Here is a 27,986-nt window from a genome sequence, read left to right on the forward strand (position 1 = left end):
GGAGTTGGTGATGGACAGGGAGGCCTGGTGTGCTGAGGTTCATGGGGTCGCAAAGGGTCAGACATGACTGAGCGAATGAACTGAACTGAACAAAATTAGAAATATATACCCTTTGAAATCAATTCCATGTGGAGCAATTTTATCCAACAGACACACTTACACTTGTATGAAATAATGTATATAGTCAAACATATTCATTAGAGTTTAATTTAATAGCGATTGGAAATAACTCAAAAACTCAATTTATCACTTATATGCCTAACTTGTACTACATCCATACAATGAAATACTACAGAGACAACAAAAATGAGGCAGTCCTTTATGTACAAATATGAAACAAAAGGGATTCCCTTGTGGCCATGTGGTCAAGAGTCTGCCTACCAAAGCAGGAGACGCAGGTTTAATCCCTGGGTCAGGAAGATCCCCTGGAGAAGGGAATGGTAACCCACTCCACTATTCTTGCCTGGAGAATCCCATGGATTGAGAAGCCTGGAAGGCTATAGTCCATAGGGTCGCAGAATTGGATACAACTGAGCAACTGCACACACACACACACACACACACACACACACAGGCAAAACAAATGCCAAGATACTAAGTCAAAAAAAAGTCAAGAGACAGAAAAGTATGTATAATGTACAGTGTTGAAAAAGATCATTTACACAGAAATATACAATACACATCTGGAAGGATATTCAAGAAATGGAAGGTGGCTGTTCTATGATAAGTGTCCACACGGAGTTCCACTTCCAGGATGGGATCATGAGGAATTCTGTGGAACTACTCACCAGCAAAACAGGCAAAGTTGGCAAAGACTGTTTTTATAAACCCAGGATTTAAAGTTTCTGGAAATTATCCTAACGACATACAAAAAATATAAAAATATTTATTCAACAAGATTTACTAAAATTCCATAAGAACAGCAATGTAAGCCATTGGTCCTTCCTAGTGAGCATGGCAGATGAATCAGGGCTGTAAATATTTACATTAAAAATGAAGATCTCAAATCGATAATCTAATTTATTGCCAAGAAACCAGAAACAGGAGAGCAAACTAAATCTAGAGCAAGAAAGAAAGAAATAATAAAGATCAGAGCAGAAATAATAGAAATAAAAAGTATATAAAGAGAGAGAATATCACACTTCCTGATTTCAAAACTTACTACAAAGTTTCAAATTAAAATAATGTGTTACTGGCATGAAGACAGACATATAGACCAGTGTAAATGAACAGAGAGCTCAGAAATAAACCATCATGGATATAGTCAAATGATCTTTGACAAAGGTGTCATGGCCATTCACTGGGGTAAAGAACAGTTTCTTTAACAAATGGCATTGGGAAAACCGCATCTCCATATGCAAAGGAATGAAGTTGGATCCTTTACACCATATACAAAAATTAACTGAAGGAAGGGAAAAAAATGGACTAAACATCTAAACATAAGACTAAAAACTATATGGATTTCCATATCCAAAGAAAACTGTATTTTTGTATGGATTAGAAAAATCCATAGGGGGAAAGATTTATGACACTGGATTTTACGATATCTTAGGTATGACACCAAAAGCACAAGCCAAAACAGACTACATCTATATCCATATATACATATCCAAATGGCATTATATCATATGCTTAAAATGTCTATGCATCAAAGGATGCAATCAAGCAAAATGAAAAGGCAACCTACAAAATGGGGGGAAATATTTGCAAATCATATATCTGTACATAATTAATATAATCATATATCTGTAAATAATTAATATCCAGACTTCTTATATAAAGAATTCCTACAACTCAAAAACAAAAAATCAAAATAACCCAATTAAAATAACAGCAAAGGACTTGTAGATATTTCTCCAAAGAAGATAAATGACCAACGAACATATAAAGAGATGCTCTGCAACACTAATCATTATGGAGATGTGAACCAAAGCCACAATAAGATGTCACTTCTCACACATTTAGATGGATATTATGATTGCTATATTTAAAATGGATAACTGACAAGGACCTACTATATAGCACATGGAACTCTGCTCAATATTATGTGGCAGCCTGGATGGGAGGGGAGTTTGGGGGAGAATGGATACATGTATGCTGCTGCTAAGTTGCTTCAGTCATGTCTGACTCTGTGTGACCCCACAGACGGCAGCCCACCAGGCTCCCCCGTCCCTGGGATTCTCCAGGCAAGAACACTGGAGTGGGTTGCCATTTCCTTCTCCAATGCATGAAAGTGAAAGGGGAAAGTGAAGTTGCTCAGTCGTGTCCGACTCTTAGCGACCCCATAGACTGCAGCCTACCAGGCTCCTCTGTCCATGGGATTTTCCAGGCAAGAGTACTGGAGTGGGGTGCCATTGCCTTCTCCAGGATACATGTATATGTATAGCTTAATCCCTTCGCTGTTCACCTGAAACTATCACAATATTGTTACCCCAATAGAAAATGAGTTTAAATTTTAAAAAAGATGGTTATTATGAGAAGAACTAGGAAATAATAACTACTGGTGAGGAGGATATGGAGAAATTGGAATTCTTCTGCACTGATGCTATGAATGTAAAATTCATATGAAAATAGAATGCTGTTTCCTCAACAAAGTAAAAAAAACAATTACCATATGATTCAATAATTCCAATTCTGTGTATATATTCAAAGGAATTGAAAGAGACACATGTACCCCAATGTTCATCGCAGCACTGTTTATAATAGCCAGGACATGGAAACAACCTAGATGTCCATCAGCAGATGAATGGATAAGAAAGCTGTGGTACATGTACACAATGGAGTATTACTCAGCCGTTAAAAAGAATTCATTTGAATCAGTTCTGATGAGATGGATGAAACTGGAGCCGATTATACAGAGTGAAGTAAGCCAGAAAGAAAAACACCAATACAGTATACTAACACATATATATGGAATTTAGAAAGATGGCAATGACGACCCTGTATGCAAGACAGGAAAAAAGACACAGCGGTGTATAACGGACTTTTGGACTCAGAGAGAGAGGGAGAGGGTGGGATGATTTGGGAGAATGGCATTCTATCATGTATACTATCATGTAAGAACTGAATCGCCAGTCTATGTCTGACGCAGGATACAGCATGCTTGGGGCTGGTGCATGGGGATGACCCACAGAGATGTTATGGGGAGGGAGGTGGGAGGGGGTTTCATGTTTGGGAACACATGTAAGAATTAAAGATTTTAAAATTAAAAAAAAAAAAAGAAAAAAAAAAGAAAGAGAACAGATATAGCCAGTAGACAAAAATAAGGAATGGGCATTAATGTCAAGCATTTTAGAATATGTTGCATTAGTCAACAGATGCTCATCTGATTGTCTTCTCCTAAGGGAGTAAAAATAACTGAATTACCATTCTTTTATTAGTCCTCATGAAAGGAAAATCCACTTTACAATAAAGAACACTGTCAAAAAAAATAAATAAATAAATAAAAATAAAACATCAAAAAAAAAAAAAAGAACTCAAAGAGAGAACTTTACATGCATGTTCATAGCAGCATTATTTACAACAGCCAAAGCTGGAAGCAAGCTAAATGTTCATCAAAGACTAAACAGACAAACAAAATGTGGTGTATACATACAATGGAATATTATTCAGCCGTTAAAAAGGATATTTCAAAACACTGCTATAACATGGATGAACCTTGAAAACATTATACTAAGTGAAGCAAGCAAACATATGATTCCACTTATATGAGCTACCTGGAACGATCAAACTCACAGAGACTGAAAGCAGAATGAAGGTTACAAAGGCTGACGTGAGGAGGGAGGAGGGAATAGGGAGTTATTGTTTAATAAGTTCTGAGTTACAGTTTTACAAGATAAAGAGTTTTAATGCCAGTGAACTATATACTTAAAAATGGTTAAGTTTTATATCATGTATTTAACCACAATTTTTAAAGCTTTTAGTTTTTAAGTAGAGAAAAATCAATGACACCAAAAGTTTGTTCTTTGAGAAGATCAACAACACTGACAAACTTTTGGCTAGACTAAACAAGGAAAAAAAGAAAAGATTCAAATTACTAAAATCAGGAATGAAAGGGGGAAAACATTACCAACTTTATAGAACTAAGTATTATCAAAACAACAAGATCCTATTGTATAGCACAGGAAACTATAGAAAAGAAATCATTAATTAAAAAAATAAAAGTTATCATCAATAAATTAGATAAATGATATAAAATGAACAAATTCTAGAATAATAAATATTGAAAGTGGCTCAAAAAAAAATATCTATATAGACCTATGATAAGAAAAGAGGTTGACTAGTAGGAGACACATGCACCCATGGCTGATTCATGTCGATGTATGGCAAAAACCACCACAATGCTGCAAAGTAATTATTCTCCAATTAAAACATAAATTAATTTTTTTAAAAACCTTCTCAATAAAAATGCCCATGACCATTTGGCTTCATGGGTAAAATTTACCAAATATTTAAAGAAGAATTAATGTCAATCCTTCACAAACTTTTCCAAAGAGCAGGAGAGAGAATATATCCTAACTTATTCTTTGAGGCCAGAATTAACCTGAAACCAAAACCAGACAAAGACATCATGAGGAAAAACCAATATCCTTATCTGCCACAATTTACTGGGAGACCAAATTTGAAGGAAATTATGCTAGACGAAATAAGTCAAACACAGAAGGACAAATACTATAAGATACCACTTATATGATAGATCTGAAATAATCAAACTCATAGAAGCAGAGAGAGTAGACTGGTCATTGCCAGGGGCTGAAGGGAGAAGGAAAAGAGGAAGCATTAAAAAAAAGTACACGTGATAAACTAAAAACTTAATAAATTAAGATTTCATCAAAATTTAAAACTTCTGTCCTTCAAAAGATACCAAAAAATGAAAAGACAACCCACAGGAGAGAAGTTCTGCAAATCATATATATATATATATATATATATATATATATATAAACTATATATATATATAATTTGCAAATCATACAATAATCAACTGGAATTTATACTATAGAAATGAGTCTTACAAGCCATTTAGACAAATCACCTAATTTAAGAACAGGCAAGGGTTTAAGTAGACATTTCTCCAAAGGAAATATACAAACGGGCAATAAGCACATGAAAAGATGCACACCAATAGCAATCAAAAAGCACATCAATAGCTATCAGGGAAATGCAAATTAAAACCACAATGAAATACTACTTCACAGCTTCTAGGATGGCTAGAATAAAAAAAAAAAACCCAGACAATAACAAATCTTGAGGAAGGTATGAAGAAAATGGAATCCTTACACACTGCATACCCATAGATGAACCTTGAAAACATTAGAAAGAAGCTAGTCACAAAAACCTATATTTTATTGTATGAGTTCATCTTTATGAATTTCCAGAATAAGCAAATCTATATAGATATAAAGGAGACGAGTGTTTGCCTAGGTCTGGGGAATGGGGAAACTGGAGTGTGATAGCTAAGGGGAAAGGGGTTTCTTTTGGGAATAATAAAAATATTCTAAAACAGATTGTCGTAATGGATGCAAAGCTCAGTGAATACACTAAAAGCCATTGAAGTGTATAATTTAAAGTGGTGAATTGTACTGTATTTGAATTAAATCTTAATACAGTTGTGAGAAACAAGAAGAAACAGAAAAAAATTTTTAAGTGCCCATATCTTTTAGGGATATAGAATGAAACATTTACGTAAAATTGTGTAACACTTGGTATTTGTTTCAAACTAACTGGGTCAGGGGAAAGTATGAAACTGGATGGGAATAAAGACGAGCTGGATCTACAGGGGCTCATTATACTATACATTCGCTCTCTTTTTGTATTTTTAAAATTTACAAAACATGGGACTTCCCTGGCCCTCTAGTGGTTAAGACTCCACGCTTCCACTGCATAGGGCACAGTTCCCTGATCAGCAAACTAATCCAATATGCCACACAGTGCAGCCAAAACAGAAAATAAATAAATACAATTTACAAAATAAGAAAAGTTATGTTTTAAAAAAGTAATACAGGGGTAACATTAATAAAGGGAATGCCAAAGTCGATGGTAAGGTTAAGCCAAAATCTAGAAGATGAGAGCCCAGAGGGGTAAACCTAATACTCAACGTCACTCCTGGCCTAAGGGAATTTGCCAATCCAAAGGAGTCAGCTGCAAAACTGAGCTGCATCTCCACTAAGAGGTCACGAAATCAACTCAATGGACTTCAACCAGCACTTTTTAAAAATGAGAATAGAATGGAACGGAATAAATCAGAGTATGTTACACACAGTGGAAAAAACAAACAAACAAAAACCTGAGCTGCATTTCCACAAGCTCCAAGGGCTAAGGTGACTAAAGTCAAAGCAAAGGTTTGCCAAAAGTGGGAACTCTCATAAACTAACATTCACTTTAAACTAGAAACCCAAAGGGCTACCCCTTCAAGGTAACAGTTCACCAGAAATAAATTAGGCTTCTCACAGCCTTGCAGTTTGTTCACCAATCGTGTAAGGAATCTCAATTTGCATTACGTTAGTGCCAAAGAGGGAGAAGGCAATGGCATCCCACTCCGGTACTCTTGCCTGGAAAATCACTTCAACTTCTCTTGTACCCTTTTCTTACCTGGCACCACCTCTACCCAAACAGAATTGAACTAATATTCCCTCCCCCTATTTCTCACAATTATACTTCTCATTTCACCTAACTATATTGCAGTAATGTTCACAAATCTGTCTCTGCCACAAACCCAAGCTGTTTGTGGGTAGAAACTAACTTTGAATCCCCAGAGCCTAGCACAATACCTAGAAGTTAGCTGATACTCAAAAAGTATGACTGAACACATGTCTTGCAATTCAGACACACTAAATTTATGAAATTTCCTATTTGTGCCATCATGGTATTCCCACAGAAAATCTAAAAACTGTTTAAATATTCTTACCTGTAGCAGAAAGGAAACAGTATAACTCAAAAAAGCAGGATGATGGACTAAATTTAAACTTTTTTTATACTCTGCTACTGAAGCATTTCCTAAGACTTCAGGGTCAATATATAATCCTTTCTGGAAGGGTTTGGATGTCCACAGACAACCAACCATGGCTGTCAAATACTGATTAAATTCTTGATAGGTCTTGCTGCTGAAGCTGAACTCTGATTTTGTCTGTTGGGAAAGGAAAAAAAATTGTCATTATCACCTATTCTCCCTTCGTTCTTATTCCCAACAGATCTTGTATCTCTACAATGGTGACTTAATACAGATATTCATCATCCATACCTTGTGTACAAACTCATTTTTCTTTGCAGCAGTCAAATTTTTATGATACCTAAAAGACAGAACAAACAGAATAAAACTTTTACCATTAAATGCCTTTCCTATGTAAATATAAACAAAAGTTTACATTTTAAATGTAAATATATGTACATACACAAATATCCAGCTGTCTAGTTAAATATTTTTTTCCTTTTGTAGTACATTTTCCTCAAAGAATAAAAATTAAGAGGCTCAAATATTAAATTGTACACTTAAGATATGCACTTGACTCTGTAAATCGTATTTCAGTAAAAAAAGAAAGGCAATGTTTTTAATGTTTCAGTATTAAAAATTAACAAGAGTCTCAAAAGCAGCTACTGATACATAACATTTCTTAATGTGGAAAAAAAGGTGCAGTAGACAGGCTAAAGGGAAAATTAGAAATTTAATTTTTTCTTGACGGAGAACGATTCTAATTAGCTTTCAAACATTTCAGTTCAGTTCAGTCGCTCAGTCATGTCCGACTCTGCGACCCCATGAACTGTAGCATGCCAGGCCTCCCTGTCCATCACCAACTCTCGGAGTCCACCCAAACCCATGTCCATTGAGTCGGTGATGCCATCCAACCATCTCATCCTCTGTCGTCACCTTCTCCTCCTGCTCTCAATCTTTCCCAGCATCAGGGTCTTTTCAAATGAGTCAGCTCTTTGCATCAGGTGGCCAAAGTATTGGAGTTTCAGCTTCAAAATCAGTCCTATTTAAACCTTAGCATTATCCTACAAGTTATACCAAAAGGGTCTACACTTATGGCCTAAAAAGAACAATTTCAGTCCTTAAGTGGAAAAATTAGAAGGTATCAGAAATTTAATACTTACAGTTTCATATAATTGGTAATAGCTCCCCTTTATCTCCCAGAAAATGTTCCTTTTACCAAAGAAGCTATGTAGACTTAAACCAGTTGTTGTCAGTAAATGACTAATTTTTCTGTGCAACACAGCAACAAGAATTAACAATGCTGAGTGCAACATTACCACTGCATAAAAAGATCCTTAACTATAAATTCTTTTATTACACGTCCCTCATGTTGACATTTTAAGAACACAGTTAAAATAGTTCCACATTGGAAGGTCATTCCCAAAAGAAAGCCAGGTTTCCTATTTCCAAAGGCCCTGGCAGAAAATAGATAACAATCTTATTGTTCTGAATATTTTACTGCATTATATATAATAAGCTTGTATGTGTGTGTGCAGTCGTGTCCGACTCTTTGAGACCCCGTGGGCTGTAGCTGCCAGGCTTCTCTGTCCATGGGATTCTCCAGGCAAGAATACTGGAGTGGGTTGCCATTTCCTTCTCCAGGGGATCTTCCTCATCCGGAGACTGAACCTGCATCTCCTGCAGCTCCTGCATTGCAGGTGGGTTCTTTACCACTGCGCCACCCGGGAAGCCCATATAATCTTACTGTAGTATATTTATATACTTTATTTTATAGCTGGAAAACGAGGATTGAATTATGATATAAAAATGGGGAAAAGGCTTCATACCTGTCCATAATGTAACAGAGTTGATTCAGGATACTGGAATCCAGGCTGAGGAGTACAGGATAGAAGACCCCAGGAGGAAACAATACCACTAATGGAAGGTTATAATTTATATATATGTCACACACCTTTTGGGAAGAATGATAACATCAGTATATAAATTATTCCTCAGAACCCATCAATCAACTTCACCCAAAGAATCATCACTCGAGAATAAGCATTAGGGATGGTACTGCCTGATTCATAAACAGAATAGGTCGTCACAACTTGCTTAAAAATGCACCTCACCAAACAGTAACCTTATGATAGAGGATTATTTCTGGAAGGTTTTATTATTAAAATCTCTTTTTTTTTCTGGGGAGAAATCTTAGAGTTAGGGGGAAAGGGGAAAGGAACATTTCTTTCTTAAGTCCTATGCGTGCTAAGTCGCTTCACTCGTGTCCGACTCTTTGCGACCCAATGGACTAGCCCACCAGGCTCCTCTGTCCATGGTATTCTCCAGGTAAGAATACTGGAGTGGGTTGCTATGCCCTCCTCCAGGGGATCTTCCCAACCCAGGGATTGAATCCACCATCTAGTATGTCTCCTGCACTGGCAAGAGGTTCTTTACCACTAGTGCCACGTGGGAAGCCCTAGGTGGGCTTAAGCCCCATAAATACTGATTTATCACGTTAGCTGTCAACCTGGAAAACAAGCAAGCAATCTTCTAAGCAAATATAATACAACTAGGTATCAGTGAAGGGAAGAAGCCAGGAAAACCGAGATTAGTGGGTACTTCCTAAATAATAGTTCCGTCTAGGTTGAATACTACAAAACAACAGAAGAGGACCAGAATCATAGGTACCGGAAGAAATAAGGCAGCTGAAAGCTGGGGGTAAAGAGCTAAGGAAACATAGCGTATTTTTGTTTTTTTACCAGGCATTAGAGATCTATAATGGATGAGTAAAAAGACAGACTTCTGTCTAGGGTTAGCATTATTCAGGGGAATGTCTATTAAAGTGGTACCTACAACTCAGAAAAAAGCATTTGCTTTTTCTCCTTGTCAATTATTCAGGCCAGAATATAATCATTAACTTCAAAATTAACTATGTTTAACTTTAGTTTATTAACTAAAATCAACTATGATAATAAGATCATAGCCCAACTTAATAGCTGTGCATAAAATTTAAACACAGAGTAGTAAAGCAGACAGTTATCACAAAAATCTAAGTAGGGGAAATGGGATGTGTACTACCTTCTCATAGAAATCCAAAATAAAGTGCAGCAAGAAAGTACGGTTGCTTTCCAAGCGAACTGCCGTAGTGGACAGCCATCCTACGTAGTGAATCAGTTCAGACACAGAGTTCATGGATCCACCTAAAGTTGTCTCTCTGCAATAAGAAACCATGACATGCAAATCCATATTTGCAAAAGTCCTCACAATTTCCCAGCTAAAGCTGGATATAATATACAGCAAAAAGTTGTGGGGAATTTCAGAAAATGATTGGTGCTCCAAAGTATAACTCACTTTTTTTAAAACCACAGTGATTACAACTATACAGCCATCTAGGGAACCATTAAGACCAATTCATAGAATATCCTGAGCAACCACTCTAATATTAGTAAATAACAGAGAAAGAAAGGATTAAACTCCAGACTTTAGATAATATTACCAATGTCCAGGGACCACAGCAGTCAGCAAATTAGTTTCTAAATACACAAATCCAAAACCAGTTTTGCCTGAATTTCTGAACTAAAAATGGTGTTAAAGTATATATAACCCTGTATGCAAGACAGCAAAAGAGACACAGATGTATAGAACAGTCTTTTGGACTCTGTGGGAGAGGGAGGGGGTGGGATGATTTGGGAGAATGGCATTGAAACATCTATAATATCATATATGAAATAAATCACCAGTCCAGGTTCGATGCATGATACTGGATGCTTGGGGCTGGTGCACTGGGAAGAGCTATATTTTATAATGCCAAGTAGTATTAAGATAAGCAAAATTACCTACAATTATGTACATTTATTTAAGAATTTTAGAAAGCAGAGCCCCTTTTTAAATGCCCTCTCAAAATTTATGACACTAATTAAAAAGGATCCTAGGATTTTTAGAAAGAAAGTACAGAAATTGTAAACCACCTGTATTAGGGTGCCTAAGACTTACACTGCAAAATGGCTAAAGATTATAAATGTAAACATACTATTCTTAACAGAATTTAGGTATTTGAAGAGATTAAGCATTCAAATGGAATTTCTTATGATAGGGGTTCCCAAACTTTAGCTTGTACCAAAATTCTGGAGGCATTTGTTAAAACACATATTTCTGAGCTCTACCTCCAGTAGTCATGTACAGATGTGAGAGCTGGACCATAACAAAGGCTGAGCAGCGAAGAATTGATGCTTTCGAACTGCGATATTGGAGAAGACTCTTGAGAGTCCCTTGGACAGTAAGGAGATCAAACCAGACAATTCTAAAGGAAATCAACCCTGAATATTAATTGAAAGAATTGATGCTGAAACTGAAACTCCAATACTTTGGCCACCTGATTCGAAGAGCTGACTCACTATAAAAGACTAAAGGCAGGAGGAGAGGAGGTGGTAGAGGATGGGATGGTTGGATGGCATCACTGACTCAATGGACATGAATTTGAGCAAGCTCTGGGAGCTGGTGAAGGACAGGGAAGTCTGGAGTGCTGCAGTCCATGGGGCCACAAAAAGTTGGACACAACTGGGTGACTGAATAGCAACAAGTGCCCAGGTTATGTTGATGTTGCGGGTGCAGAAACCACATTTTGAGAAGCACTGCTTTACAAGATACTTTCACTACTCACTAATGCTTCATTTTCTTCTAAAAGTGATCAGACATACATGATATATGGAAGCACTATAATAATGAATATGAAGAAATAAAAAATTTCCAGGCAACTTCCAAGAATCTTGTTTTCTCCGTTCTCATAACAAAGTTGGAGATAACTATAGGGAAAAGAACACAGAGAAAAATAGATGTAGACTAGTCTCACCAAACTAACCAACAAGTATTTGTGATTGAAGCTTAGGGATCCTTATGTTATAAAGTAAGAATGTGACTGATAATATAGGGAATCTGAACACTGATTAGATATTTGAACATATTATAAACTATTAATTTTTACATGTTATACTGATATCGTTTTTCAACTGCTGAAATGATGTCTGGGTTTTGCTTAAAAAAATATCTAGTACAAAGGAGGAGAGACATGAAGGGTGTTAAAGATGAGAAAAATTTAACCATGAGTTGGTAACTGTTGAAGCTGGATGATGCATACATAAGGGTAATAACTGTACTATTTTCTCTACTTTTGAATTTGTTTGGAATTTTCTATAATATAAAGTTAAAAAAATTAATGTTAAAAAAGAATATAGGAGAACCCAAGACTCTAGGTGGAAAGAATCAATGCAACCTGGTTTAGGCAGTTCCTTGAAATTCAGTTAAATCTTTGACTTTCACTTTGAGGTTTTATATTTAATAATAATGAACATAATGGAAATTCAGGGCTTTTTTTAAATTACAAAGTGAAATTAAATTAATGTATACAAGCAAACTATATCAGGGAAACAAAAAAAATCTGTACAGCAAAATAACAGATTCTCCTAGCCATCATCAAAATTGACTTCACATATAAGCAACAATATATTTTATAAAGTGAACTAAACTGAATGAAAGCCAAAGTTGCAAGTTCTAACGTTAGAGGCTTAGGGTTTGCTTTCTGATTTATATAATAAAACTTGAAGAATTAATCTTTCTCACAGGATTGTGGGGAAGGGTGAAAAGTAGGAAAAAAAACCTTAGAAAAGTACGATTCAGTATTTACATAGAGCAATTAGGTTTCATGTCACACCGTTAAACTCCATATGCAGTTTTGCACAGATCAACTCTCGTGGAAGGTTGTAAGATAACTCACAGAGGACTGTTCCTCACAGATTTCACGTGGACGTCCATAGAAAGCCACAGCAGCCAATTCTGCAGTAGTTCTTTCAGACACTGAAGAACACTACACTGCAGAGGCAAAACAAAAAATCATGCAGTTATACCATAGTGCTGAGAACTAACAGACTAAACCAGAGGCTTAGAGATAGAAGGGACTATGGAGACAACCACATCCAATTCAGAACCCTGTAGCTGCTGCTCCAACCTGACTGGTCTCCAAGAGACAGATTAATACAAGTTTATTTTGCCATTTTCTCTACAAGCTGGCCCCCAGCTTATCAGCGAGGAATAGACTCTTGCTTTTCCAAATTATATTCATTCATAATATATTACATCATCAAATATAGCACCACCCACCTCTTATCATCTCCCCTCAGAGATCCTCTTATGTTTCAGATATGTGTTTCCTATGCTTTTCACCTTGGGTCTACAACTGCAATTTATTATTTTGTTGGTCATAAAAGTTATCTTCTGTGACTGTGGAAAACAATTCTATAGTTTTCCTTTCTCAGGCTTTGCCTTGATATCCCAGGAACTTATTCACATATAAACAATATAGTCTTAAAACAAGTGTGCCTGGAACACTTGTAAGGATAAATTGTAATATCTACAAATTTGAAAGCAATCCACACCATCCCAAAACCTAATACAGGAAATCTTCCTCAAACATCCTTAATAATTAATGGTCTAGATACTATTTGAATATCTGCAGTGATACAGTGCTCACCGCTACTTCATTGAAGAGTTCAATTAAGTTTTTTTTTTTAGAAACTGACACACCTCACATTCAGATTATAAATATGTTTGAGTCAAAATCAAACCTGGAATCACCTAAAATAATTTATTTTGGTGCTAACATATGGGAAGATATTCAATATTACTATGTCATATTGAGAAAATCTCCACTCACCTACTCTATCCCATCCAGCCTTCATATTAATGGAAGGCATGAGGTTTTTATCTTTATGAGAAGGGGGCATGGGTTTAAAAAAAAAGATTGAGAAGCACAGCTCTACACCACTCCTAAGTTATGGTCTCCAACTTCATCTGGGTCCTTAATGAAGCCCAGTGATCCTTTTACTATACTTCTCTTCAATCAGCTGTCTCTCCCATTTTTTTTTAATGGCTGTTCTCTTCACATAACACCCTCTTGAAGCTCCCTACTCAATTCTGTCCTCTACAATGCACTTCTTATTTTGAGATTTTTAACATTTTTAGGAAAAAGTAATTCAATTTCTTGCTCTTTGTTCAAACTATACAAATATATCTCTATGTCCACCTATCTCTATATCCTTGTCCTCAATCTTAGAAAACAGTAGTACCTAAACCCCTTACCACCATTCAGGCAAATCACTCTACCTAGTCTTAAACCAATACTATCATGCTTTTTCTGAAACCCTGCACTGTCAATTATCCCCCATTTTCAACCTCTCTCTCTTCTCATCTGGCTCCTTCTATCCTATCTATAAACATGTTCCGGTTTTTCTCACTCTGGGGACAAAAAAAAATTACAACCTTCCCTTGATTCAAAGTCCCACTATAGCTCTCTTTCTCTATCCCTCCCTTAGCCAAAGTTTTGGAAACACAGTCAACACTCATTGTCTTATCTTCATTTCTCATCGACTCCTCAAGCTCCACAATTTGGTTTTTAACCCCACACTCCACTGAACCTGTTCACAAAGGTAGCCAAGAACTCTGTATTATCAATTCCAAAATAAATTTTTTTGGTCTGTATCTTTCTGGACCCGCTTGGGGTACGTGGCAACATTAGCCTTTCACTCCTTTTTTTTTAAAATTTAAATTTATTTATTTTAATTGGAGGCTAATTCCTTTACAATATTGTAGTGGTTTTGCCATACATCATCATGAATCCACCACGGGTGTACACGTGTTCCCAATCCTGAACCCCCCTCCCACCTCCCTCCCCATACCATCCCTCTGGGTCATCCCAGTGCACCAGCCCCAAGCATCCTGTATCTTGCATCGAACCTAGACTGGCCTTCACTCCTTCTTGATAGCCTGTGTCTCTCTGTTTCTTTGGAACTACTATTCTCCTGGTTCTTTTCATACTTCTTGAAAATGTTCCTTTATAGACTCTCCTTTTCAGTGAGAATTAAGTAGTAAGCATTTCCTTGATTTCTGTCTTTGGCCCACTGCCTGTTTCCCTTCCTCTCTCCACCTCTTACTCTCAAATACGAATATATGCATGTGTTTATAAACGTATACTTGTTAGGCTGGAACATATGAAACTGGCAATTGTCAAACAGCTTTGACCTATCAGATTAAATCTATTCAGATGGTTTAATCTAATATTTACAGATAAACAGCATTCTAGATTGGTAGAATAAGAGAAAAAATAAAGAATAGCCGAGGAACTTCCCTCGTGGTCCAGTGGCTAAGACTCTGCACTCCCAATGCAGGGGGCCCAGGTTCATTCCCTGGTCAGGGAATTAGATCTCACATGACACAATTTAGAGTTCACTTGCTGCAACTAAAAGTCCTGTGTGCCGTAACTAAGACCCAGCACAGCCCAATAAACAAAAACAAACATTTTAGAAAAACAAGAATAACCGAATTAGAAGTTTGGGATAGGCAATTAATTAAGTACCATTTGATTAGGATAAACACTCATCAGGACGATATATTTTTTCTGTAACTGTGCCCAACAATAAATGATTTAAGGTGAAAAAAATTACAAAGGAACATTACTTATATTGTCACTCTTTTAGAATAGGAATAACCATTCTATAAGAAAGTGGCTCTCAAACTTAGATAGAACTCCTGTAAACCACAGTGGTCTTTTTTTTGGAGAACACTCCAAAATAGTAACACATTTTATTATATAAGGTTAGAACAATTTTATTAACAGAAAATGACTATTATAACACATAGTGTGTGCTCAATATATATCTGAGAAATGAAAAAGTGTATCTACAAAACTATCAACCACAACAATCAAACTAAGTATGCTTAAGTTATTTCCTAGTTTGTTTTAAATACTGATTTGTCACCTGCATTCACTTCATCATCTGCCACAAGTGGAAACAGTTCAGGAAAATTATATGTGACAAAACCTTAAAAACAGAAAATTCTATACATTAACTTTGATTTAAGTGACGTAGCATCTCAAGTCCAGGTTCAAGTGAATCCTATTAAAAAACTACTGCTGTAATGTGGGTTTGAAAGTGTGTACCACCAGCCATAGACTAAGACAATTTTTTTTTACCTTGAAAAAAATAGATGATGTAAAGAAAAGCCGTGAAAGATGGTCAAAAAGAAGTGGCTTCACCTCTAAAAATCAGAAAAGAAAAACATCATTCAATTCTTTTAATTAACATTACACTGAATTAAATGGCTCCAAATTTTCATGATACATACCAGAGAAGCTACTAAAAGGAATCCAGCTCACAAGTTGAAGGAACTGTGATCGACAACAGAGGCCATCCCAGAGAGGAAGGCTCTTATACAGGAATGCTTCACAGGAATAAAACCCCTCCTATAACACAAGTTGATGGTAAAACCTTACGTGGGGCTCTTCAGTCATAACTACACTCAAAACAACCAATTTACATTGTGCAATAGTTGTTTTACTCTTAATTTTTTTGTCATAAATATAATTAAAAGCCTTGGGTTAGGTATCAGACTTTCTCCTAAAAAGAATCAGATGATTAATATTTGAATACTTTAACATCTTTATCAACATAGTTTTCAAATACCATAAAACTTCACCAACTAAAAAGAAGGTAAGAAATCAAATTATGAAATATTTTTCAAGATAAATGAAACTATTATTTTGGAGTACACGCAGACACTCGAATAGTCCATAAAGTTGCACAGTAAGTCTGGAATTTTAATAGGAGCCACAGACCAAACCTGAACTCTGAGCAAAACCATCTGGAGAGGGCTGAGTGTCTAGCTGCTTCTGTTTTCACAAGTGAGTCAGGATCCAGGGCTTTCCCTTTTAATTCTGTCATCCTGAGTCTTAAATAGTGGCATGCACCAAGACTCTATCCTGCACCTTCTTTTCAGACATGAATTCTCTGAACAAGCACATCTGTAACACAGCTAAAACCATCACCTATATCATGAGGAGTCTTAAATTTCTGCACTTCCAGCCCAAATCTCATTCTGATCCCTAGACTTATTATCTAACTGCCTATTGAACCTCTTAGATATTCCATCTTTTAAAGCAAATATATCTTTCCTTCTTAGCCTGCTTTTCTTATACTCCCATCATCATCCTCCCAAACAGAAAATCTAAAAATTCAACCTAAATTAATTCTTTTATTCTCACTACCATTATCCATACCCAACTTCTAATTCAATGGTTTCATATAAAATCCTTAAGATTTATTCAACAAACATTTATTGAGAATCTCTCTCTCTCTTGTTTTTAATATTGCACCAGGTATCAAGTTAAACACCCATACATGAAGAAAAGTCAGACATGGTTCCCACCTGTCTGGAGCCCATAATGTGTGGAAAAACAGATGTTTCAGATAAGACGATACAGGAAAACACACAAGAGCCAAGGGAGCACAAAGAACAAACATCTAACCCAGATTGAGTAAAGGCTTCTTGATGGTGCTGATACCTGAGTAGCAGCCTAATAGTACAACTCAGGGTTACCCAGGCCAAATAATTAACTGGCTTAACATATTCAGCAGTCAAAAAAATGCTGCCAGGAGCCAGCGTGAGGAACTCCGCCCATGGCAAAGATCATGAGGAAGGAGGCTTCCGCATATGCAAAGGCGGGATCGAGCCTCAGGAAACCCCCTGTTCCCGAGCATCTACCCCCAAAACCAGAGTCTGTTATGCTCTCACCTACACCTCTGACTTTACGGAGGGCTGTTCCCCCACCACCTCTCTTGGAGAAGGAGTTAACTTGCAGTTCCAGTTAATAAAAATTCCTGGGCGTGACAAGAATGACAAACTCCTCTGAAGGTTCATCTAGCCTGCCTGAGTGGGTTCGTCTGGCCACATGTATGTGATTGTTTACAGCCTCCCAACCGTGAGAGGCATGAGATGCTTTAAAACTTTCTAAATACAGACTCTTTTGAGAAGTTAGAAAATTATTAGTATAGTATAGGAGATTGATTAGAAATTATATTGGTGAAGGGTTTTCATTTGTTGAGCCAATATCTGCTGCTAAATCTCCATATTCCCTGCCCTTATAATGAATATAACTAGCATATAGGAGAAATAAGTATTAACCTTTAAGATTAATCATGTTAAACCTTAGGCTAAATAAATTCCTTTCTTGATTGTAACCCACTAAACCCTCACCCTGTAAGAATGCAACTTTATTTGGAGGGTGGTGCCTGGTTTAAGAAAAAAAATCACCCCTGGAAAAAATAAGTTTTCTGGTTGAATGACTGTTATCAGAAAGGGCCATAAAATGTCAGCAGGCCTCATGGCCAGAAGATGATGTAAAACCCATAAGACCGTTGTATACATTTATATGAAGCACCTGATTTTGACAAGGGTCAGGTCTGCTGACCCCCACGTGACTCTGTATTCATCCCTATGTATAACAAAAAGTATATAAGCAAACCTGAAAAATACAGAAATCAGATCAGTTTCTGGAAAGACAGATTCCCCCATGTCATTCTTTCTTTCCCCTTCTGGCTGAATTCCCATCTGGAGCATGGACACTCAGCAAAGTCCTTGTCTTGGAGTTTTATTGGTATTCCACGTAAACCAAGTTATTCAGCCTCTTTTTCTCCACTAATATTTCCTACTACACTATCCTTTTCTAATCTCTCTTTATATCTGCAATCAAATAAGTTTTTTCCTAGGACGTCGATTCCGTCTCCCCTTCGAATTACCCTGGATCCACCGGGGCTGGACCCTGGCAAAATGCTTGTTGATTGTAAGAACATAGGGTCACTGCTTGTGACTAACAGGGAGGGAACACAGCCCTACCCATCAGCAGAAAATTGGATTAAAGATTTACTGAGCATGGTCCTGCCCACCAGAGAAGGACTCAGTTTTCCCCACAGGCAGTCCCTCCCATCAGGAAGCTTGCACAAATCTCTTATTCTCACCCATCAGAGGGCAGACAGAAGAAGAACTACAATCCCACAGCCTTCAAAACGAAAACCATAACCACAGAAAGCTAACTAAAATGATCATATGGATCACAGCCTTGTCATGGCAAAGGGGTTTGCATGACTCAATGAAGCTATGTGCCATGCCGTGTAAGGCCACCCAAAACAGACGGGTCATGGGGTGGAGAGTTCTGACGAAACATGGTTCACTGGAGAAGGGAATGGCAAACCACTCAGTATTCTTGCCTTGAGAACTCATGTACAGTATGAAAAGGCAAGAAGATATGACACCAGAAGATGAGCCCCCCAGGTCAGTATGTGTCCAATATGCTACTGAAGAAGAGTAGAGAAATAGCTCCAGAAAGAATGAAGAGGCTTTGGCCAAAGTGGAAATGACACCCAGTTGTAGATGTGCCTGGTAGTGAAAGTCAAGTCCAATGCTATAAAGAACAATGTTGCATAGGAACCTGGAATGTGAGTTCCATGAATCAAGGTAAATTGGACGTGGTCAAGCAGGAGATGGCAAGAGTGAACATCAACATTTTAGGAATCAGTGAACTAAAATGGATGGAAATGGGCAAATTTAATTCAGATGACCATTATATCTACTCCTGTGGGCAAGAATCCCTTAGAAGAAATGGAGTAGCCCTCATACTCCACAAAAGCATCCAAAATGCAGTACTTGGGTGCAATCTCAAAAACGATAGAATGATCTCGGTTCATTTCCAAGGCAAATGATTCAATATCACAGTAATCCAAGTCTATGCCCCAACCGGTGATGCTGAAGAAGCTGAAGCTGAATGGTTCTATGATGACTTATAAGACCTTCTAGAACTAACACTTGAAAAGATGTCCTTTCCATCTTAGGGGATTGGAATGCAAAAGTAGGAAGTCAAGAGATACCTGGAGTGACACACAAGTTTGGCCTTGGAGTACAAAATGAAGTAGGTAAAAGGTTAACAAAGTTTTGTCAAGACAACACATTAGTCATAGCAAACAATCTCTTCCAACAACACAAGAGACAACTCTACATATGGACATCACCAGATGGTCAATATTGAAATGAGACTGATTAAATTCTTTACAATCAAAGATGAAGAAGTTCCATACAGTCAGTAAAAACAAGATCTGGAGCTGACTGTGGCCCAGATCATGAGCTCCTCATGGCAAAATTTAGGCATAAATTGAAGAAAGTAGGGAAAACCACTAAGCTATTCACGTATGACCTGAATCAAATCCCTTATGATTACACAGTGGAAGTGACACATAGATTCAAGGGATTCGATCTGATAGACTGCCTGAACAACTGTGGATGGAGGTTTGTACACTGTACAGGAGGTGGTGACCAAAACCATCCCAAAGAAAAATAAAGCAAGAAGGCAAAGTAGTTGTCTGAGGAGGCCTTATAAATAGCTGAGAAAAGAAGAGAAGTGAAAGGCAAAGGAGAAACAGAAAGATATACCCAACTAAATGCAGAGTCCCAGAGAACAGCAAGGAGAGATAAGAAAGCCTTCTTAAGTGAATGATGCCAAGAAACAGAGGAAAACAATAGAATGGGAAAGATTAGAGATCTCTTCAAGAAAATTAGAGATACCAAGGGCACATTTCATGCAAGGATAGGTACAATTAAAGGACAGAAACATCAAGGACCTAACAGAAGCAAAAGAGATTAAGAAGAGGTGGCAAGAATACACAGAAGAACTGTACAAAAAAGGCCTTAATGACTCAGATAACCACGATGGTGTGGTCACTCATTTAGAGCCAGACATCCTAGAATATGAAGTCAAGCAGACCTTAGGAAACATTACTACAAAGCTAGTGGAGGTGATGGAATTCCAGTTGAGCTATTTATCCTGAAAGATGATGCTGTTAAAGTGCTGCACTCAATATGACACCAAATTGGGAAATTCAGCAGTGGCCACAGGACTGGAAAAGGTCACTTTTCATTTCAATCCCAAAGAAGGACAATGCCAAAGAATGTTCAAACTACCACACAATTGCACTCATTTCACATGCTAGCAAGGTAATGCTCAAAATCCTTCAAGCTAGGCTTCAGCAGTATGTAAACCAAAAATTTTCAGATGTACAAGCTGGATTTCGAAAAGGCAGAGGAACCAGAGATCAAATTGCCAACATCTGTTGGTTCATAGAGAAAGCGAGGGATTTCCAGAAAAACATCTACTTCAGCTTCATTGACTACACTAAAGCTTTCACTGTGTGGATCACAACAAACTGTGGAAAATTCTTCAAGAGATGGGACTACCAGACCATCCTACCTGTCTTCTGAGAAACTTGTACGCAGGTTAAGAAGCAACAGTTAGAACCAGGCATGGAACAAGGAACTTATTCAAAATTGGGAAAGGATTATGTCAAAGCTATTTATCAACACCCTGCTTATTTAACTTACTTGCAGAGTACATCATGTGAAATGCTGTGCTGGAGGAATCGCAAGCTAGAATCAAGACTGCCAGGAGAAATATCAGGAACTTCATACATCTATATGATACCACCCTAATGGCAGAAAGTGAAGAGGAACTAAACAGCCTCTTGATGAAGGAGAAAGAGTAGAGTGAAAAAGCTGGCTTAAAACTCAACATTCAAAAAACTTAAGATTTTGGCATCCAGTCCCATCACTTCATGGCAAATAGATGGGGAAAAACTGGAAACAGTCACAAATTTTATTTTCTTGGGCTCCAAAACCACTGTGGATGGTGACTGCAGCCATGAAATTAAAAGACACTTGCTCCTTGGAAGAAAAGCTATGACAAATAGACAACATATTAAAAATCAGAGACATCACTTTGCCAACAAAAGTTGGTATAATCAAAGCTATGGTTTTTCCAGTAGTCATGTATGGATATGAGAGCTGGACTGTAAATAAGGCCGACTGTGGAAGAATTGATGCCTTCGAATGTGGTGCTGGAATAGACTCTTGAGAGTCCCATGGACTTCAAGGAGATCAAACCAGTCAATCCTAAAGGAAATCAACCATGAATACTCATTGGAAGGACTGATGCTGAAGCTCTAATACTTTGACCACCTGATGCAAAGAGCCAACTCATTAGAAAAGACCCTGATGCTGGGAGTTTGAGGGCAAGAGAAGGGGGCAACAGAAGATGAAATGATTGGATGGCATTACTGACTCAATGGACAGGAGTTTGAGCAAACTCCAGGAGATAGTGAAGGACAGGCAAGCCTGGTGTGCTGCAGTCCATGGGGTAGCAAATTGTTCGGACACAACTTAGCAACTGAACAACAACAGTGACCTTGTAAGATTTCTCTTACTGGCCAATTAATTTGATGCATTCAGTTACATCTTCAGTTTGTTCTCTTAAATTGCAGACCTCTTTCTCTGTTTTTGTGTGTGTGTCAGGGGTAACACATGCCATGTGGCTTGTGGAATTTTAGTTCCCTGACCATGGACTGAATCCGGGTGGTCAGCAGTGACAGCATAGCATCCTAGCCACTGGACAGCCAGGGAATTCTCTAGATCTTTTTCTCTTATTTGGATAATTTAACAAGTTCTTTCTTTACAGCCATCAGTACAAAGATAAACGTCAGTTCAATTGGCTCTATCTATAATGAATTTTGGGCTTCCCAGGTGGCACTAGTGGTAAAGAACTCGCTGGCCAATGCAGGAGATGCAAGAGACACAGGTTCAATTCCTGGGTCAGGAAGATCCCCTGGAGGAGGGCATGGCAACCCACTCCAGTATTCTTGCCTGGGAAATCCCATGGACAGAGGAGCCTGGCGGGCTACAGTCCAAAGAGGAGGTCTCAAAGAGTCAGACACAACTGAAGCAGCTTAGCACGCACTCATGATGAATTTTGAATTGAGCAAATATTGTTTACAAAAGATGTCAAGCACCAGTGAAAAGGTTTTCAATGAATATCTAAATTAATTAAGAAGTGATGAAGTCATGGAACTCTGCTCAATGTTATGTGGCATCCTGGATGGGAAGGGAGTTTAGGGGAGAATGGATACATATATATGTATGGCTGAGTCCCTTTGCTGTTCACCTGAAACTATCACAACATTGTTAATTGGCTATACCCCAATACAACATAAAAAGCTAAAAGAAAAAGAAGTGGTGATATAAGTAGGAAACAAGCAGAACCTTACTTGTAAGAAGCATTCTGCCCTGAGGATAGTGTCCAGAAAGTTGGCAAATTCTTTTCCATGATCATAATTATTCACTTTGTACCAAATACACTCTGAAACAGAAATATTAAGCATAAGGCTCTGGTTGCACAACAATAAAAGCTACACAAAACATCACAACAACTCTAAAGTGACAAATAAATGATAAATATAAATAAGCTATCAGTCTCATACATCCCAGCCAACTCACACTGGAGACTGTAACACATACGTGGAGGTGATAGTGCAATGTTCCTCAAGAACTTGGTAATACAGGGGAAAAGCTTATAGTAAAAAAAAAAAATAAAGTGGTAAAAGTCATACATAATGAATACGATTAGCTTTACGCCACACAGTAATCCAACAGAATGTTTAAATATATGAATTAAAAGCTTGAGAATGCCTAAATTTCAATTAGGGTGAACTGGGGGCAATCTAAGAGTGGTAGAACTTTAGTGAGTGGAAATTTAACTGCATCATACCCTATGTAAAGAAAGACTCTGAGTTGGAGAAAGAGAGTTACCCTGAAACTGACTAAAATTGACCTTAAACACTCGAAGAGTCAGGATTTGCTTATCCAGGAAAGAAATAATCTGGTGAACACAACATTATTTTTAGAGAGATTGACCCCCTCAGAGGAAATGAAATGATTGGGTTTTACTATGGCCTGGATGAAAAACTCTCTCACTTCCCTTTCCTTCAGTTCAATATTAAGAAACCTTCTGATGACTAATGTGGCTCCTATATATACTGATAGAAGAGAAGAGTGATTCTAGTCGGCAAACATGAATATTTTGGTTACCAGAAGGAATTACTTCTATTATGAAATAATAAGTTGACATTCTGGCTTACACAATAGTCTCAGAGTTTGGTTAGCATTAACCTGATGATTCTGCGGGCTTAACAGCAAGTTTCTGAACATACAAAAGCTAGAGAGGGCTTGGACTGTGACAGTCATCAAAGTGGAGGCACCCAGTGAGTTCTGGTGACGATGCAGTAGTGTTTCCTTAACAACATTATCTCCTTCCTTACTTTCCCTTGAAATTAGAACAATGGCAGCATTCAGGCTCTGAATATATGATTATCAGAAAAAATTATTATAGCTTATGAAGGCTCCTCCTGTCTAGACATTGTCACTCTTTTAAAAGAAACCTATTTCTAAACCATCTTGCTCTTTCTTCATTCATCTAACACTTTAAAAGCATCAATTTTTACCTTCTTGTAATGTTTGACTCAACCAGTGATAGAGCCTCAGTAAGACTGACTCATCTCTGACACAGTTAATATAGTGAAGTAGCAGAGAGCTGTTCAGCACTGCGCCCATCTGAGAAGGCAGCTGCAAAGACAGAAAAATCAGTCAACTGTAAGTATATAGGAGATCAGAGCAACAAGGAAATCATCAGATAAGAAATATATAACAAAAATAAAGGCCATGAAGATGAAATGGGTTATGCGAATAAGCATGTGGCCCAGTTATATACCTCTAAGCAATGAATGTTCTGTAAGAGTTGAGGGAAGCTTTTAAGCTGTTCCAGTGGAAATGATCCATTGCTACTGAAGTAATCAGAAAGATTCATCCTTTTTTTTCTACTTTCTTTACTGTAGTTACAGGAATTTAGCACTGGTATAATTGAGTGAGAATTCCATTTCTAAAAAGGAACGATAATGAAACAATCAGTGGATCAAACAGATTACAAACTATAAATGTAAAAGCACTTATTAAGGTGATCTAATGAATGGAGTCTGAATGTGGTTTGCATAGAATCCTAATTAAAGTAATTAAAATATACTCAGATATCTCTAATCTCTTCCAACATCTGAAACCTTATGGTTTGAACTTAACAATAAAGAAGGCTGTGGAAGTTACTTGGGATTTTAAATACTTACTCTTTTTATAGGATAGACATTAGCTAACATCAACTTTAGAGGTTCTGAAGGAAATCCTTGATTCCTTGACCTCAGAGCAAGTAGAGCGGTCTGCCACAGATTCTCTGAATTCTTAAAATAAATCTGAAAATTTGAATATAAAGTACATGAGAGGAGGTATCCATAAGTTGGAACGGTATAAAATCTAAAACTCATTAACTGAAGTAAATTAATTATGAAATATTTTGCCCCATGCAGGTCCATTTAAAGTATAATCAGCAATCTATTAAGAATATTGAATAGAATCAAAACGAAGTGTTAATCCCTAAAAAACTTCTCAGAAGCAACACTACAATATTAGATCTTAAACACTATGCTATAAACATTTTAGTCAAAATCTATAAATTAACTTACTCAAAATAACATATTTCTATCCAAATATGACTTATTGTTCCTTAATCCCTTACCTTCTTTTTCATAGGCAAAGATACAGAAATCAAAGTAGGAACAAAGAATTTATACAGTGACAACAAAGCCTGGAGATGAGGCTGCATTCCCTGAAATAAAACAAGAATTTTCAGTTCTGTGGCCAATAATAAAAAAAGAGTAACAATAATATAAAAAGATTAAATGTATATTCAGATCCTAATTTTATTATGTGATATAGGAAGATGCTATAGAAAATCGAGGAACAGAAACTCAAAACATTTAAATCAACTATCATAAAGCAACCCTCTCTGACTTGACATGTTCTCTTTTATGATCTTTTCCCATATTTTACTTCTTCCCTGATTTTCTCTCTTCTCTGCCTGATTAATATGAAATAAAATTAAATTTACACAAAATCATTATTATTACTATCCTCAGAGAGCTATCAGAAGATACTGCATGCACTCAAAAACCGAAACAGGAAGCTATAAAACAAGAAAGTGAAAGTGGTAGTCGCCCAGTCTTGTCTGACTCTTTGTGAACCCATGGACTACAGCCTACCAGGCTCCTCTGCCCATGGGGTTTCCCAGGCAAGAATATTGGAGTGGGTTGCCATTCCCTTCTCTGGGGGATCTTCCCAACTCAGGGATCAAACCCAGGTCTGCATTGTGAGTAGATTCTTTACCATCTGAGCTTCCAGGGGAGCCCCTAATAAAACAAAAACAATCACTGAATTGTAAATACCAACAGGAAACCTCATACTGGGGAAGCACAAATGTGCACGTGTGTTTGTGTTTTTCATGAAAACTGAACGCCTCTATGTAGGCCAGCAGCCTTCAGTAATTAGGCATAGGCACCACAACCTCCCTCGGTTTTACACCCAAAGCTTCTGTTACCTGGCAGGTATAGTGGAAATAACAAGGCAAGAGGGTTGTAAGGACAAGAGATAATAGGATATATACTGAAGTTTAAGCATCCAGAGAAGAATGCTTTCCTAGATCACAGCCACAGAATAAATAAGCTAGTCACTTTAATAAAATAGTCATTTTTTATTACTCGCTAACACTTAATTTCCAGCCATACCAACCCAATTCCATAAACAGTTGCTGCTATTTGATATCTACCTGGCTTTTGCTCATGCTGTTCCCTGCCATGAGGGCCCTTCGTTTCCTTCCTGGCCTAGTTAAATTCTACTCACCATCATCACTCCTCCCTTGACCCCAGTCTAATTCTGATTTTTACTTTGTTGACTCAGCTCCCTAGGCAATAAGTTTCTTGAAGATAATGATGCATTCACTTTTACATCCCCAAAGCCTAGCTCCATACCTAGCACAGAGTACACTGGCCAGTTTTAGGTTGAGTACTTACCATTTTGGCCTGAAGATCAAGCAGTTTTCTCACACGAAATGGTTTGACTAGTGAAGGTAAAGAAAAGAAGTTTGTGATTCAGAATAAAAAGAAACGTTGTCCATGTAGCTTCTCCTTACACCACATTAAGACTATAATTACCCTGCTCAGTTAAGCCATTAAGCAGATGCTCTTAGGTAAAAGTACTAAAAAGCAATTCCCACAAAACCTTGCCATACAACTAATGCTAATAATTAAAACTTTATAAAGGCCAATACAAATGCTAATTCCACAGAGTGAATGTAATACAATTGGAATGAAAATACTCACCATTCTCTTTTTTGGTAAGTAAATATAACAAATGGCAGACATAAGGGCACTGTCAAAATATAAAAATTAAAAGAAAAAATGACAATATATCTTGAAGAGAGCAACAATGCATTTTCGTTAAATGTCAATCCTACAATGATTAAGTAAAAAGGCTTCAGAACTTGACTGAACAATAGTTTAAATTAGCATGTCTTTATGCTATTTTTGGGCTTCCCGAGTGGCTTGGCTGGTAAACAATCTGCCTGCAATGTGGGAGACCTACGTTCAATCCCTGGGTTGGGAAGATCCCATGGAGAAGGGAAAGGCTACTCATTCCAGTACTCTGGCCTGGAGAATTTAATGGACTGTATAGTTCATGGGGTCACAAAGAGTTGAACATTATTGAGTGACTCTCACTTACCCACTTACACTATTTTTAAAGTTATCTTTGGAATACAACAATGCAGACAACTTGAAAACCAGAAACAGAATCTTCTCCCTAACAAAAATTCATGTATTCCTTCTAATGCGTGTGTACATGCTAAGTTGCCTCAGTCATGTCTGACTCTTTGTGACCCTCTGGACTATAGCCTGCCAGGCTCCTCTGTCCATGGGATTCTCCAGGCAAGAATACTGGAGTGGATTGCCAATTCCTTCTAGTAGTCCACAGCTATTAAGTTATAAACTTAAAACTTTTATCCTGATTTCCCACTTAAAAGTATTTTCCCATGTTACTTGGTCTTCAAAATGATCATTTTCAATTATCTTAATATTCCAGTGAATATACCAGAATTTAATTAGCCATTTAGACCTCAGTCTGGCAAAACAGCACACACTCAATAAATCTGAGCTTAAAGTACTGAATGATTGGTTCCTTATACCACATCATTTTGAGTGACCACTTGTTGAGGTTTTATTCTAGATTAGAGGTCAGCAAACTATAGTTCACTTATTTTTGCAAATCAAGTTTTACTGGAACACAACTGCACTAACTCATTTATGTATTGGCCATGCCTGTTTTCCTGCTACAACAGCAGACCTGAGCAGTTGTGACACAAACTGAGTGGCCTGCAAGCCTAAAATATTTACTTCCTTTTCTTTATAGGAAATCTGCTGTTACTTCTTCTAGAAGAAAACAG

The 27,986-nt window shown here is 37.3% G+C and overlaps 1 protein-coding gene across 2 annotated transcripts in view; it reads right to left on the reverse strand.

The window, feature by feature from the left end:
- CENPI (centromere protein I) overlaps window positions 1-27,986 on the reverse strand; it is a 52,645-nt gene that overhangs the window by 8,399 nt on the left and 16,260 nt on the right. For both annotated transcript variants that reach the window (XM_068962818.1, XM_068962817.1), the window contains exons 5-18: window positions 26,869-26,917; window positions 26,560-26,606; window positions 25,230-25,319; window positions 24,784-24,906; window positions 24,378-24,545; window positions 24,112-24,232; window positions 22,879-22,970; window positions 16,085-16,202; window positions 15,933-15,997; window positions 12,681-12,775; window positions 9,989-10,124; window positions 8,758-8,882; window positions 7,241-7,289; window positions 6,908-7,126 (exon numbers count right to left, since the gene is read on the reverse strand). In XM_068962818.1, coding sequence (XP_068818919.1) covers window positions 6,908-7,126; window positions 7,241-7,289; window positions 8,758-8,882; window positions 9,989-10,124; window positions 12,681-12,775; window positions 15,933-15,997; window positions 16,085-16,202; window positions 22,879-22,970; window positions 24,112-24,232; window positions 24,378-24,545; window positions 24,784-24,906; window positions 25,230-25,319; window positions 26,560-26,606; window positions 26,869-26,917 — 1,497 coding nt within the window. The remainder of the gene's footprint in view (window positions 1-6,907; window positions 7,127-7,240; window positions 7,290-8,757; window positions 8,883-9,988; window positions 10,125-12,680; window positions 12,776-15,932; window positions 15,998-16,084; window positions 16,203-22,878; window positions 22,971-24,111; window positions 24,233-24,377; window positions 24,546-24,783; window positions 24,907-25,229; window positions 25,320-26,559; window positions 26,607-26,868; window positions 26,918-27,986) is intronic.

Source organism: Capricornis sumatraensis, chromosome X (genome assembly GCF_032405125.1).
Source record: "Capricornis sumatraensis isolate serow.1 chromosome X, serow.2, whole genome shotgun sequence".
Taxonomy (NCBI): Eukaryota; Metazoa; Chordata; class Mammalia; order Artiodactyla; family Bovidae; genus Capricornis; species Capricornis sumatraensis.